This window comes from Oncorhynchus tshawytscha, linkage group LG16, assembly GCF_018296145.1.
Source record: "Oncorhynchus tshawytscha isolate Ot180627B linkage group LG16, Otsh_v2.0, whole genome shotgun sequence".
Classification (NCBI taxonomy): domain Eukaryota; kingdom Metazoa; phylum Chordata; class Actinopteri; order Salmoniformes; family Salmonidae; genus Oncorhynchus; species Oncorhynchus tshawytscha.
Genome location: NC_056444.1, coordinates 8,611,751 through 8,626,183, shown reverse-complemented (window position 1 = coordinate 8,626,183; position 14,433 = coordinate 8,611,751). Strand labels below are relative to the sequence as shown.

The 14,433-nt window shown below is 45.7% G+C and overlaps 1 protein-coding gene across 1 annotated transcript in view; it reads left to right on the top strand.

Moving 5' to 3' along the window:
- Positions 1 to 9,059, top strand: part of LOC112216467 (collagen alpha-1(XVIII) chain-like) — a gene marked incomplete at its 3' end in the record, with an annotated part of 133,036 nt that extends 123,977 nt beyond the window's left edge. The window contains exons 29-40 of the mRNA XM_042298627.1: positions 188 to 229; positions 1,742 to 1,769; positions 2,198 to 2,275; positions 2,424 to 2,449; positions 2,526 to 2,606; positions 3,483 to 3,618; positions 3,728 to 3,792; positions 4,121 to 4,252; positions 7,138 to 7,185; positions 7,354 to 7,383; positions 8,642 to 8,842; positions 8,946 to 9,059. Coding sequence (XP_042154561.1) covers positions 188 to 229; positions 1,742 to 1,769; positions 2,198 to 2,275; positions 2,424 to 2,449; positions 2,526 to 2,606; positions 3,483 to 3,618; positions 3,728 to 3,792; positions 4,121 to 4,252; positions 7,138 to 7,185; positions 7,354 to 7,383; positions 8,642 to 8,842; positions 8,946 to 9,059 — 981 coding nt within the window. The remainder of the gene's footprint in view (positions 1 to 187; positions 230 to 1,741; positions 1,770 to 2,197; positions 2,276 to 2,423; positions 2,450 to 2,525; positions 2,607 to 3,482; positions 3,619 to 3,727; positions 3,793 to 4,120; positions 4,253 to 7,137; positions 7,186 to 7,353; positions 7,384 to 8,641; positions 8,843 to 8,945) is intronic.
- Positions 9,060 to 14,433: the final 5,374 nt, after the last annotated feature.

Genomic DNA, 14,433 nt, shown 5'->3' with positions numbered 1-14,433 from the left:
GTACTGTAGCTGTTCATGTCATTATCAGGTACTGTAGCTGTTCATGTCATTATCAGGTACTATAGCTGTTCATGTCATTATCTGGTACTGTAGCTGTTCATGTCATTATCAGGTACTGTAGCTGTTCATGTCATTATCAGGTACTGTAGCTGTTTTGCTCACTGTCCCTTTCTTTCGTTTTTTGCAGACAGTTTTTCCCATCCCTCCCAGACCGCACTGCAAAAAGGCCGTAAGTGACTGGCAGACAGCACAGAGCTGGGCAGGTTGATCTCAGGCCTGTCTGTCTGTCTCTGTGGGGTATTCTCTTTCTCTCTCTCCCTCTCTCTCGCACTCATAGTGCTGGGCAGGCTGATCTCAGGCATGTCTGTCTGTCTCTGTGGGGTATTCTCTTTCTCTCTCTCCCTCTCACTCGCACTCATAGAGCTGGGCAGGCTGATCTCAGGCCTGTCTGTCTGTCTGTCTCTGTGGGGTATTCTCTTTCTCTCTCAATCACTCATTCATTCATACACTGTCTCATACACTGTCTCTCTCTCTCTCCCTCTCTCTCGCACTCACACACACACACACACACACACACACACACACACACACACACACACACACACACACACACACACATGCACACATACACACCTGCCACGCACACTTTGTATTTCTTTCTCTCTCTCTCCCCCTCTCTCTCTCTCCCCCCTCTCTCTCTCTCTCTCTCTCACACATACACACCTGCACACGCACACTTTGTATTTCTTTCTCTCTCTCTCCCCCCTCTCTCTCCTCCCCCCTCTCCCCCTCTCTCTCTCTCTCTCTCTCTCTCACACATACACACCTGCACACGCACACTTTGTATTTCTCTCTCTCTCTGTCTCTCTCTCTCTCGTTCTCTCAATCATTCATTCACTCTCTCTCTCTCTCTCTCTCTCTCTCTCTCTTCTCTCAATCATTCATTCACTCTCTCTCTCTCTCTCTCTCTCTCTCTCTCTCTCTTGTGGTCACTCGTTTACTCTGTGATGTATTCCTTACTTCTTCATCATAAAAGGGGAATGTGCATGTTGCATCCATAGTCCCTAACCTATTCCAGGTGTGAATTGAGGATCTCTCCCAGCATGCTGCATGTCATATGGACATGGTGGTCATGTGGTGGGGGGGTTGCTCTTCCATTGGTTGGTTGGAAGACACTAACACAATTCAGGATGGTCCCCAAGATTGAATATTAAACATTCATTCAAATTATATAATATTTTATATGAAGTCTGTTTAAGACATTGTAATTTCCAATAATTCCATTCAGATTGTATAACCATGTCATTGTTTTGTAAATACCAGGTTAATTGTGTTCTCAAATACAACATAACCTAAAGAATGTACTTACTATGTAAGGAATTTCAGAAGTGAGATGAGCCAAATGTGATTGGTGTTTCCTGTCTTTCATGGGGGCCATCTTGAAAAAAATCATCTTTCTTCCGTGGCAGTGGTGGTTACTGCATTGTTTCATCCTTCTAAACCTCCATTTTGTTACACATAGATTAAAAGATACATCCTGATGTGACCTCTGAATCTGTGGATGTTTCATCACAATATATAATGTCAAATGTTATGTACATATAATAGCCATTTTGTTTTAGTTTGTCTGAAATGCATGATGGGAAGTTTCTATATGGTCACTTCAACTGTTCCTTTCATGTGCCCTGTTCTTGTTTCTGTTCAAGAAAGTCTTTTATACATGTTTGTTTCACTTTTGTAGATAAATGGCTCTGAGAATTCAACAAATGGTGAGTAAGAAGGACATGACATCACATGACCTGTTATTTGTTTGTTGACAAGGAAAGCATCAATGGGGCGGCAGGGTAGCCTACTGGTTAGAGCGGTGGACTAGCAACCGAAAGGTTGCAAGTTCAAATACCCGAGCTGACAAGGTACAAATCTGTCGTTCTGCCCCTGAACAGGCAGTTAACCCACTGTTCCTAGGCCGTCATTGAAAATAAGAATTTGTTCTTAACTGAAAAATGGTGACTTATGATATGTGCTATTATTATACACACAACACAAGACCTCTGAGACCTGCTGCATCCAATACAACATATTAAATAGAAAAAAAAACATTGTCTGTCCCAACATTGTCTGTCATTACTTTGTTGTGTTGTCTTCTCTTTTATGCGACAGCCTAATGCTCAACTGTTGTTCCTTATCTGACCTGTAGGGGGGCCGGATTGTCCTTTGTCTGGGACCAAAGGGGACAAGGGGGAGAGGGGCTTCCCTGGGATGCCTGCCCCGCCACGTGAGTCACATTGGATGGATCATTGTTTTACCTAACAGTATTATTTCAGTTCTACTTTTGATATAATGTGTTATAATGCCTGTGTCATTATTCATGTAGACATGTTATTATCTTTAATAATCAATGGATGTTGTATTTTTTTCTACAGTCACAATGCTTCCCAAAGGAACTATGGTGAGTTGAGTTGTGTGTGTGTGTGTGTGTGTGTGTGTGCTTACCTCTCACAGTTTGTGTGTCTGTCTGTCCACAGGGGAACAAAGGGGACAAGGGGGAGAAGGGGGAGGCCGGGTTACCGGGCCCACCTGGTATGCGTGGGACATCTGGAATGGTGGTGAGTCTCGTTTCCGTGGAGACCACACTCTCCCAAAGCCACGCCCACAGCTTTGACCAATTACACTTACTGAGAAGAGCAGCATGCAACATAGACACATGAGATGAGTACATCATCGGTATCATCTTAATTTGAGGGTGTTGGTATGGTCTATGACCTCTTTTGATGGTGTGCTAGATAGCTAAAGAATGTTTGATGAGTTTCAGTTGAGCTTAATTGCTGCACGAGATGATTTATGTCTGAAATGAGCCGTTTTTGTTGTGAGGATTTTGAATTTGGCCGCAATGGCAAAATGTTGGTTTACATGAAAGGGAATACAAATATTTTTGAATTCTTTCAAATTCAGATGCTGCATGCAACAAAAGAGGATTTGTCCTACTGGCTCCATTTAAATAACCTCACAGAGTCATGGGGTTGAAATAACCTCACAGAGTCATGGGGTTGAAATAACCTCACAGAGTCATGGGGTTGAAATAACCTCACAGAGTCATGGGGTTGAAATAACCTCACAGAGTCATGGGGTTGAAATAACCTCACAGAGTCATGGGGTTGAAATAACCTCACAGAGTCATGGGGTTGAAATAACCTCACAGAGTCATGGGGTTGAAATAACCTCACAGAGTCATGGGGTTGAAATAACCTCACAGAGTCATGGGGTTGAAATAACCTCACAGAGTCATGGGGTTGAAATAACCTCACAGAGTCATGGGGTTGAAATAACCTCACAGAGTCATGAGGTTTAAATATCCTCACAGAGTCATGAGGTTTAAATAACCTCACAGAGTCATGAGGTTTAAATAACCTCACATAGTCATGGGGTATTAATATTAATTCAAGGTAAAATGACTGTAGATGAAAGCACTGGGTCTGTTTCAGGGCCCTCAAGGAGAAACTGTTATGGGGCCCCCTGGCCATCCAGGCGTTCCGGGGTCTCCAGGTACTCCGGGGTATGGAAGACCTGGCCCTGAAGGCCCCCAAGGGCCTCCTGGACACCCCGGAGCACCCTCTCCAGGTAAGATTTGTGGTCACCCTTTGTGGCATTTGCTGTATAGTGTAACATGCTCACTAGCTTCTCATAATAAAATGTTACGTTTGTTTGTCTCCCATTTTTGGAATTCCAGCTGTGACCATCCCTGGACCTCAAGGCCCCCCTGGCCCAGCTGGACCTCCTGGGGCTTCTGCCATGGTGAGTCAGTCTGTCCCCTCCGTTATTCCATCACTTATCCATCCCCGTCACATCATAATGTCATCCAGTCATACCATCAATTGTCAATCCTGTACCATCATGTAATCCTTGTTACATAATCACACGTCCATCATCAAATAACCCCAGACACACTACAGATAAAATGTCTGTCTTCCTCAATTGCCCTGACCAGTGTCTGGAGATAAAATGACTGTCGTCTCCTCAATCACTCTGGCCAGTGTCTCCCCAACAATTACAGTGTTATAAACAGTCATAGATATTTCCTTCCAGTCTCAAAAGGTGCTTCTCTCCTGTGTTTTTCCTTTAGATGGAGACATTTCCTTCCAGCGAGGTCATGATGCAAAGGACGATGAACAGCAGAGAGGGGACCCTGAGCTTCATCACCACGGGGACAGGCAAACTCTACATCCGGGTACAAGAGGGATGGAAGGAGGTCCTGGTACAGTAGCATCTCTGGTCTCTGTCCTCCATGTCTCCATGTCCTCCAAGTCTCTCTGGTCTCTCTGGTCCCTGTCCTCCATGCCTCTCTGGTCCCTGTCCTCCATGTCTCTCTGGTCCCTGTCCTCCATGTCTCTCTGGTCCCTGTCTTCTATGTGTCTCTGGTCCCTGTCCTCCATGTCTCTCTGGTCCCTGTCCTCCATGTCTCTCTGGTCTCTCTGGTCCCTGTCCTCCATGTCTCTCTGGTCCCTGTCCCCCATGTCTCTCTGGTCTCTCTGGTCCCTGTCCTCCATGCCTCTCTGGTCCCTGTCCTCCATGTCTCTCTGGTCCCTGTCCTCCATGTCTCTCTGGTCTCTCTGGTCCCTGTCCTCCATGTCTCTCTGGTCCCTGTCCTCCATGTCTCTCTGGTCCCTGTCCCCATGTCTCTCTGGTCCCTGTCCTCCATGTCTCTCTGGTCCCCGTCCTCCATGTCCCTCTGGTTTCTGTCCTCCATGTTTCTCTGGTCCCTGTCCCCCATGTCTCTCTGGTCTCTCTGGTCCCTGTCCTCCATGTCTCTCTGATCCCTGTCCCCCATGTCTCTCTGGTCTATCTGGTTCCTGTCCTCCATGTCTCTCTGGTCCCTGTCCTCCATGTGTCTCTGGTCCCTGTCCTCCATGTCTCTCTGGTCCCTGTCCTCCATGTCTCTCTGGTCCCTGTCCTCCATGTCTCTCTGGTTCCTGTCCTCCATGTCTCTCTGGTCCCTGTCCTCCATGTCTTTCTGGTCTCTGTCCTCCATGTCTCCATGTCCTCCATGTCTCTCTGGTCTCTCTGGTCCCTGTCTTCCATGTCTCTCTGGTCCCTGTCCTCCATGTCTCTCTGGTCCCGGTCCCCAATGTCTCTCTGGTCTCTCTGGTCCCTGTCCTCCATGTCTCTCTGGTCCCTGTCCTCCATGTCTCTCTGGTCTCTCTGGACCCTGTCCTCCATGTGTCTCTGGTCCCTGTCCTCCATGTCTCTCTGGTTCCTGTCCTCCATGTCTCTCTGGTCCCTGTCCTCCATGTCTCTCTGGTCCCTGTCCTCCATGTCTCTCTGGTCTCTCTGGTCCCTGTCCTCCATGTGTCTCTGGTCTCTCTGGTTCCTGTCCTCCATGTCTCTCTGGTTCCTGTCCTCCATGTCTCTCTGGTCCATGTCCTCCATGTGTCTTTGGTCCCTGTCCTCCATGTCTCTCTGGTTTCTCTGGTTCCTGTCCTCCATGTCTCTCTGGTCCCTGTCCTCCATGTCTCTCTGGTCCCTGTCCTCCATGTCTCTCTGGTCTCTCTGGACCCTGTCCTCCATGTGTCTCTGGTCCCTGTCCTCCATGTCTCTCTGGTCCCTGTCCTCCATGTCTCTCTGGTCCCTGTCCTCCATGTCTCTCTGGTCTCTCTGGTCCCTGTCCTCCATGTCTCTCTGGTCCCTGTCCTCCATGTCTCTCTGGTCTCTCTGGTCCCTGTCCTCCATGTCTCTCTGATCCCTGTCCCCCATGTCTCTCTGGTCTCTCTGGTCCCTGTCCTCCATGTCTCTCTGGTCTCTCTGGTCCCTGTCCGCCATGTCTCTCTGGTTCCTGTCCTCCATGTCTCTCTGGTCCCTGTCCTCCATGTCTATCTGGTTCCTGTCCTCCATGTCTCTCTGGTCCCTGTCCTCCATGTGTCTCTGGTCCCTGTCCTCCATGTCTCTCTGGTCCCTGTCCTCCATGTCTCTCTGGTCCCTGTCCTCCATGTCTCTCTGGTCCCTGTCCTCCATGTCTTTCTGGTCTCTGTCCTCCATGTCTCCATGTCCTCCATGTCTCTCTGGTCTCTCTGGTCCCTGTCTTCCATGTCTCTCTGGTCCCTGTCCTCCATGTCTCTCTGGTCCCGGTCCCCCATGTCTCTCTGGTCTCTCTGCTCCCTGTCCTCCATGTCTCTCTGGTCCCTGTCCTCCATGTCTCTCTGGTCCCTGTCCTCCATGTCTCTCTGGTCTCTCTGGACCCTGTCCTCCATGTGTCTCTGGTCCCTGTCCTCCATGTCTCTCTGGTCCCTGTCCTCCATGTCTCTCTGGTCCCTGTCCTCCATGTCTCTCTGGTCTCTCTGGTCCCTGTCCTCCATGTGTCTCTCTCTGGTCTCTCTGGTTCCTGTCCTCCATGTCTCTCTGGTTCCTGTCCTCCATGTCTCTCTGGTCCATGTCCTCCATGTGTCTTTGGTCCCTGTCCTCCATGTCTCTCTGGTTTCTCTGGTTCCTGTCCTCCATGTCTCTCTGGTCCCTGTCCTCCATGTCTCTCTGGTCCCTGTCCTCCATGTCTCTCTGGTCTCTCTGGACCCTGTCCTCCATGTGTCTCTGGTCCCTGTCCTCCATGTCTCTCTGGTTCCTGTCCTCCATGTCTCTCTGGTCCCTGTCCTCCATGTCTCTCTGGTCCCTGTCCTCCATGTCTCTCTGGTCCCTGTCCTCCATGTCTCTCTGGTCTCTCTGGTCCCTGTCCTCCATGTGTCTCTGGTCTCTCTGGTTCCTGTCCTCCATGTCTCTCTGGTCCATGTCCTCCATGTGTCTTTGGTCCCTGTCCTCCATGTCTCTCTGGTTTCTCTGGTTCCTGTCCTCCATGTCTCTCTGGTCCCTGTCCTCCATGTGTCTCTGGGTCATGTCCTCCATGTCTCTCTGTTCCCTGTCCTCAATGTGTCTCTGGGTCATGTCCTCCATGTCTCTCTGGTCCCTGTCCTCAATGTGTCTCTGGTCCCTGTCCTCCATGTCTCTCTGGTCTCTCTGGTTCCTGTCCTCAATGTCTCTCTGGTCCCTGTCCTCCATGTGTCTCTGGGTCATGTCCTCCATGTGTCCATGTGTCAATAGTGAGCTGTGAATATATCTGATATGTTTGGTGTTTTCCTTTGTCTCTGTCTTGCACAGCTTGGTAACTTGATCTACCGCCCAGTCAATATCCCTCTACCTGACACGGTAAGGACAGTAGAGATGAGGATGGGACATGTTCGACTGCATTGAATTGTCTGCTCATGTCTCCCATTGTCCTCAATGGATTGTTTACGTGAAAGTGCATTGTAGACCTCCATATAAGGGATGCTTATAGCAGAATATGCAGTTAGTAACAAACGTTTGCCTCCTTAGGCTCAGCCAGGCACCGCCAGAAGATATGGGGTAAGTTTGTTGACAAAAAATGACAAGATTGGCTAAGCGTTTGCACCTGTGCAAAGTTAGCTGTTGTTATTCCATAGAGGAACAATAAAGTTTTTCAAAAACAGTCTTTATTTACACTTCTGTATTCTTACTCACATCTTTACTTCAACTTTTGTTTCACCCGGGGGTTGTTTTATGAAACTTTGCACTGGAGCCAAGAAACAGTCAATCAAAATACATTATGTAAACTTTCTGCTCCCTAGTTAGTAGTTAGAAAACTTCCAGATACCAAAAAGGAGAAAAACTGAGGGGGAAAAAGTTAAACCTTTTGTTATTGTTCGTGAAAACAAGTCATTGGTTTGGCTCAAGTCTGGCCACAAAATGAACTGGAGTCTAAATGTGATTTAGCAGTGGTTTGAGTATTCTACTTTTGGATTAAATTACTATCTGTGTGCTGTCGTTGAAGGACTGCCCAGGTTCGAGTTTTAGAGATTTAGATTCCCATTTCACAGTAGCAGACAGTCCATTCTGTACTAAGACCATCACCTAAGAGAGATGAGAATGATACTGTTGATGACTTAACATTTTTTTTTACTGCAGTGTGTGTTTGTGAATGTGCACATTATTATTATTTTTTAACATTTTAGTCATGTGTTATTGTTGTTATTCAGAGCAATTAGGGAGAAGTGCCTTGCTCAAGGGTACGTCAGGAGGTTTTTCACCTAGTCTGCTCAGGAATTCGAACCAGCGACCGTTCGGTTACTGGCCCAACTCTAAAGGGCTCTGCATGGTCAATCTGACGTCTGCATTGGCCGTGCAGCATTTTACCGTCATAGGGCCTCTGCAGAAGTCAGGACCTTCATACTTCTTGTGCTACGTGGAGCAGAGCACAGTGATTGTGAAGGACGTTGTCAAGGAAGTGAGTTTGTGTTAATGCAGGACCTCCAGCTCTCACCTACCGTCAACCAATCATGTCAATGCGAAGCCCTCAGCATTGTTACAACATTTGAGAGGCGCCCGGCGATGCGGTCTCAATTTGGCCTCTGCAAGCCTCCAAAGGAAATTGCGTCACATCATCCATACGACGCCTCCGACCACATTTTCAGATCAAGCATAAAATTGACTTTAATCGCTAGGCTACCTGCCGCCACACGTCAGTTATGACGTTTTTGTTTGGTTACCTTGACCACCTGGAGTAGCGGAAGGATCACTCTGAATGAGGTGGCGGTTTAGAATACACACCAAATGGAGCATCTCTAATCCTCGGTCTCTTCCTCAGCTCAACCTGGTGGCCCTGAACCAACCCTACACAGGGAACTTCGGTGGCGACGACATGATAGACAAGCGGTGCTATGACCAGGCCATGGCCATGGGTCTGCCTGCCAACTACCGAGGCTTCGTATCCTCAAAAATCCAGACGATTAATAAAGACCTGGTCCCTCAGAGGTTCAGACAGAGCTACCCCATAACCAACCTCAGGGTAAGCCAACCTCTCTCATCTTAAGATCATCTAAGGTCAGTGTATACCGCCACGTTGAAACAACATGAAGTGTCAGTCAACTCAACTCTTTCTGTATCCACAGGGGGACATTTTGTTCAGTAACTACAAGTCTATCTTCACTGGGGGTGGAGGCAAATTCCCATCAAACATCCCAATCTACTCCTTCGACGGACGGGACGTAATGGCAGACCCATCCCAATTCTGGTGTGTGTGTGTGTGTGTGTGTGTGTGTGTGTGGGGGGGGGGTCTGAGTGGTGAAGTCTAGGTTGCCCTCATACTATATCTGAATAGTAAAGACTACATAAACATCCCAATCTACTCCTTCGACGGACGGGACGTAATGGCAGACCCCTTCTGGTGTGTGTGTGTGTGTGTGTGTGTGTGTGTGTGTGTGTGTGTGTGTGGGGTCTGAGTGGTGAAGTCTAGTTTGCCCTCATACTATATCTGAATAGTAAAGACTACATAAACATCCTCATCCACCCCTCATCTTCCCGCAAAAAGCTGCTTCACCAAATGAAAAATGGGTTTGGAAGAACGTGGGCATGAGGGACGGAGGGGAACACACATGGCTGTTTCCACAAAGTGCAGGATAGCACAACCCGCAATCCAGACACTGAGGGTTGTACCATTGTGTGTTTCAGCCCGGGCCCATGCGAGCCAGCTGTGTCCACCCTCGTTCTATTGCTTCTATTTATATACCACCTCGCTGAATTTATCAGCCCCGACAAACCAGAGACTAGAGGCTGGCAATTGTGGCTCCAAAGTGGCTTTTTTATAGATGTTTTTCAAACAGACGCTTTCCTAGTTTGTGGCAAGGTCTTATTTGAGAACGTGTATGAATAGATAGAGCCTGGGCACAAAAAAAAGGGATATGGCTGTTGATGTCATCTGTTATGTTGAGGTCGCATCTGTAAGGAAGGGATTTCAGTGCCAACGGAAACTGTATTTTAATTCAATATTTTTTAAATTTGTATTAAGATACTGCATTTTAATTCAATATCTTATCATTTGTACTGCACAAATTGAATCATTGAATTCATAAATACAACTTGAATTTCATGATTTGAATTAATTAATATTGCATTCAGTTTTCAAATACCATTTAAAATGGAATTGAATATTTTAAATTCAATATTTATATATTCAGTTTCAATATGGTAGGCATTGCATTCATTGTCTGTGTATCAAGTTTACAAATTATAATTTAAAGTTTACCAAAGTTTGATGTATTTAATTTATCACATCCATTCAAATTCAGTTTTCTAATTCAGTTTTCTAAATTCAGATCCCTGCGCATTGTAGATTTGGTACTGCACTATCCCTGTATATAGCTTCCTGTTTTGTTTTTATATATAAATGTTTAAATTAGTTATACTATGTTGATATTGATAACTGTACTGTTGGCAAAAAGAATGTTTGTTGTCACACACCAGATAGGAGCACCTAAATGTCTTGTTTTACAGGGTCAGCCATCCGGCGATACCCTGGAGCAAATTAGGGTTAATTAAGTGCCTTGCACACATGGTCAGCTTGGATATTCAAACCAACGACCTTTTCATTACTGACCCGACACGCTAAAGCATTGTACTTGTGCATGTGACCAATAAAACATGAACTTCCTGGTACTTTTCCAGCCAGGAAAGGTAGAAGAGAACCGATTGAATTAAAACGATCCATACATTGGTGGGTATCTCTGCTCAGTTCGGGGCTACATTTGTTCAAGTCCCATTATGTTTTTTTTTTAGAGATTTTTTTCATGGGATTTAAACTATTTATTGGTGTTTGTGTGAACGTTATGTATGACTTTAATGTATGTAGATGTGTACATGTGCCTCTGTATGTGCTGTATCCATACACCCTCCCATTATATATGTATCTATCTCTCCCGCAGGCCTAAGAAGAGCATCTGGCATGGCTCTAATACGTTTGGCAACCTGTTGGTAGACCGGTCCTGCGATTCGTGGCAGTCTGACAACATGTTCATCATGGGCCAGTCGTCTAATCTAGCTTCAGGCTTCCTCCTGGGACAGCAAGCACAAAGCTGTAGCAACCAGTTTGTGGTCCTTTGCATCGAGACCAGAGATCATGTTTAACAGACTGCTCCGTCCTCCTCCACATTCATCTGCTCTCATCTTATCACTCTGGAAAGGTGTCAAGTATATGTACATTCCTTTATGAACATTTCATCATTGTCATGAACATATTCCTCCTCTCCCATCCTCTGATTGGTTGATTGACTGACTGAGATGAGATGGCGGATACCAGCTCCAAATCATGGCTTTGCGGAGTTTTTCAAAGCCAACTTTCAAGATTATTTCTCACTACAGATGTTTCTCCTACTCAAGATGTCACCTTTTGTCTTCCAGTGATTGGTCATGTTTATAATTTGTCCTATTAGGTCATTCTTTAAGAAATGTTTGTTCCATTAGACCAGGGCCAATAGCATATTTCACATGCATAACACCCATATTCTACAAAGGTGTTCAGTAAAGAAATGCTGATGCTATATTAGATGTGTTTTTACGTCCAGTGATTTCTCATTTGAGCAACAATTTCTCTCAGTATTTCATTTCAATTCAACATCTTATTTATACCTTAACTACACATAACGTGAATGAATCAAATTATTAAGGTTAAGTATGTAATTTATAGTTTGTTTGTCAGGGACTGTTTTAGTTTTTTGTAATTTCGTTGTAAAGCATTCCTTTTATGGCGCTAGAATTTTGATTTGATAGGTAGCTAGTTAGATGTGACTTCATTCAACATTATTTCCATTAATCACATAGCAATTCACTACAAAAAAAGTTATAACTTATGAAATTCATAAGTGATTTTATCAATTATAAGTGAGTATATTTTATACAATCATTGGTGCTTATTGATTAAAAATGTTTTTCATTTTCTTAATAATCTGAGTCAGATATCTGTTTTGAAATCGAGTCCTGTTACGTTGAGTCTGTACTGTGGTTAAAGGACAAGACAGACCAATACAGATCATCAACCAATCAGCCGTGTGTAGTAGATCAAAATCAAATCAAACTTTATTGGTCGCGTACAAAGTTTCGCTGATGTCATAACGGGTTCAGCGAAATGCTTATGTTACTAGCTCCTAATAATGCAGTAAAATGTCAAACAAGTACACTTTTTCATTTATATATATATATATATATCATTTATATATATAAAAAAAAAACTGAAAGCAAGAAATTGTTGTAACAGAGCCATTTAACAAACAAAACGGCACTGTAACAGTTATCCAATTGTAATCCATAACAATCGCAAAAGTATGTGGACACCTATTCGTCGAATATCTCATTCCAAAATCATTGGCATTAATATGGAGTTGGTCTCCCCTTTGTTACGAGAACAGCCTCTACTCTTCTGGGAAGGCTTTCCACTAGATGTTGATTCATTGCTGCGGGGACTTGCTTCCATTCAGCCACAAGAACGTTAGTGAGGTCAGGCACTGATGTTGAGCGATTAGGCCTGGCTCGCAGTCGGCGTTCCAATTCATCCTAAAGGTGTTTCATGGGGTTGAAGTCAGGGCTCTGTGCAGATCAGCCAAGTTCTTCCACACCAACCTCAACCAACCATTTTGGAATGGACCTTGCTTTGTGCATGGGGGCATTGTCATGCTGAAACAGGAAAGGGCGTTCCCCAAACTGTTGCCACAAAGTTGGAATCACAGAATCCTCTAGAATGTAATTGTATGCTGTAGCGTTAAAACATTTCCCTTCGGCCTCCCGGGTGGCGCAGTGGTCTAGGGCACTGCATCGCAGCGCTAGCTGTGCCACCAGAGACTCTGGGTTCGTGCCCAGGCTCTGTCGCAGCCGGCCGCGACCGGGAGGTCCGTGGGGCAACCCACAATTGGCCTGGGGTCGTCCAGGTTCAGGAGGGTTTGGCCCGTAGTGCGCGCTAACCAAAGTGCACAGTGTTTCTTCCGACACATTGGTGCGGCTGGCTTCCGGTTTGGATGCACGCTGTGTTGACTGGGTTGAAGCAGTGCGGCTTGGTTGGGTTGTGTTTCGGAGAACGCATGGCTTTCGGCCTTCGTCTCTCCCTAGCCCATACGGGAGTTGTAGCGATGAGACAAGATAGTAATTACTAACAATTGGATACCATGAAATTGGGGAGAAACGGGGGTAAATTAAATTACATTTTCACTGGGCCTAGCCCGAACCATGAAAAACAGCCCCAGATCATTATTCCTCCTCCACCAAACTTTACAGTTGGCACTATGCATTGGGGCAAGTAGTCCTGGCATCTTCGAAACCCAGATTTGTCCGTCGGACTGCCAGATGGTGAAGAGTAATTAATCACTTCTCCAGAGTCCAATGGCGGCGAGCTTTACACCACTCCAGCCGACGCTTGGCATTGCGCATGGTGTTCTTAGGCTTGGGTGCATCTGCTCGGCCATGGAAAACAGTTTCATGAAGCTCCCGACAAACAGTTATTGTGCTGACGTTGCTTCCAGAGGCAATTTGGAACTCGGTAGTGAGGACAGACGGTTTTTACGTGTTTCAGCACTGAGCGGTCCCGTTCTGTGAGCTTGTGTGTATATATTCAGACCCCTTAACTTTTTCCAAATGTTGTTACTTTACAGCCTTATTCTAAAATGTATTACTGTCACGCCCTGACCTTAGAGATCCTTATTATTCTCTATGTTTGGTTAGGTCTGGGTGTGACTCGGGTGGGAAATTCTATGTTTTCTGGTTCTTTGTTTTTGGCCAAGTGTGGTTCCCAATCAGAGGCAGCTGTCTATCGTTCTCTCTGATTGGGGATCATACTTAGGCAGCCCTTTTTCACACCATTAGGTTGTGGGATCTTGTTTTCTGTTTAGTTACTGTTGCCTGACAGAACTGTGCGTTTTCAATATTTTTATTTTGTATTATTTTTTAATTAAAATCATGAACACTTTCCACGCTGTGCCTTGGTCTACTCTTTCTACCACCATCAAGAGCTGTTACAATTACCTTGTTTTTTTCCCTCATCAATCTACACACAATAGCCCAAAATGACATCACAATACCCCATAATGACATCACAATAGCCCATAATGACATCACAATAGCCCATAATGACATACGTTTTTAGACATTTTTGCTCGTTTTTAAAAATAAACAGATTTATTACGTTTCCATAAGTATTCAGACCCTTTACTCAGTACTTTGTTGAAGCATTTTTGGCAGCGATTACAGCATCAAGTCTTCTTGGGTATGACATTACAAGCTTGGCACACCTGTATTTGGAGAGTTTCTCCCATTCTTCTCTGCAGATCCTCTCAAGCTCTGTCAGGTTGGATGGGGAGCGTTACTGCACAGCTATTTTCAGGACTCTCCAGAGATGTTAAATCGGGTTCAAGTCCAGGCTCTGGCTGGGACATTCAGAGACCTGTCCCAAAGCCACTCCTGCGTTGTCTTGGCTGTCTGCTTAGGGTCGTTGTCCTGTTGGAAGGGGAACCGTTGCTCCAGTCTGAGGTCCTGAACTCTGGAGCAGGTTTTCATCAAGGGTCTCTCTGTACTTCGCTCCGTTCATCTTTGCCTCGATCCTGACTAGTCTCCCAGGTCCCT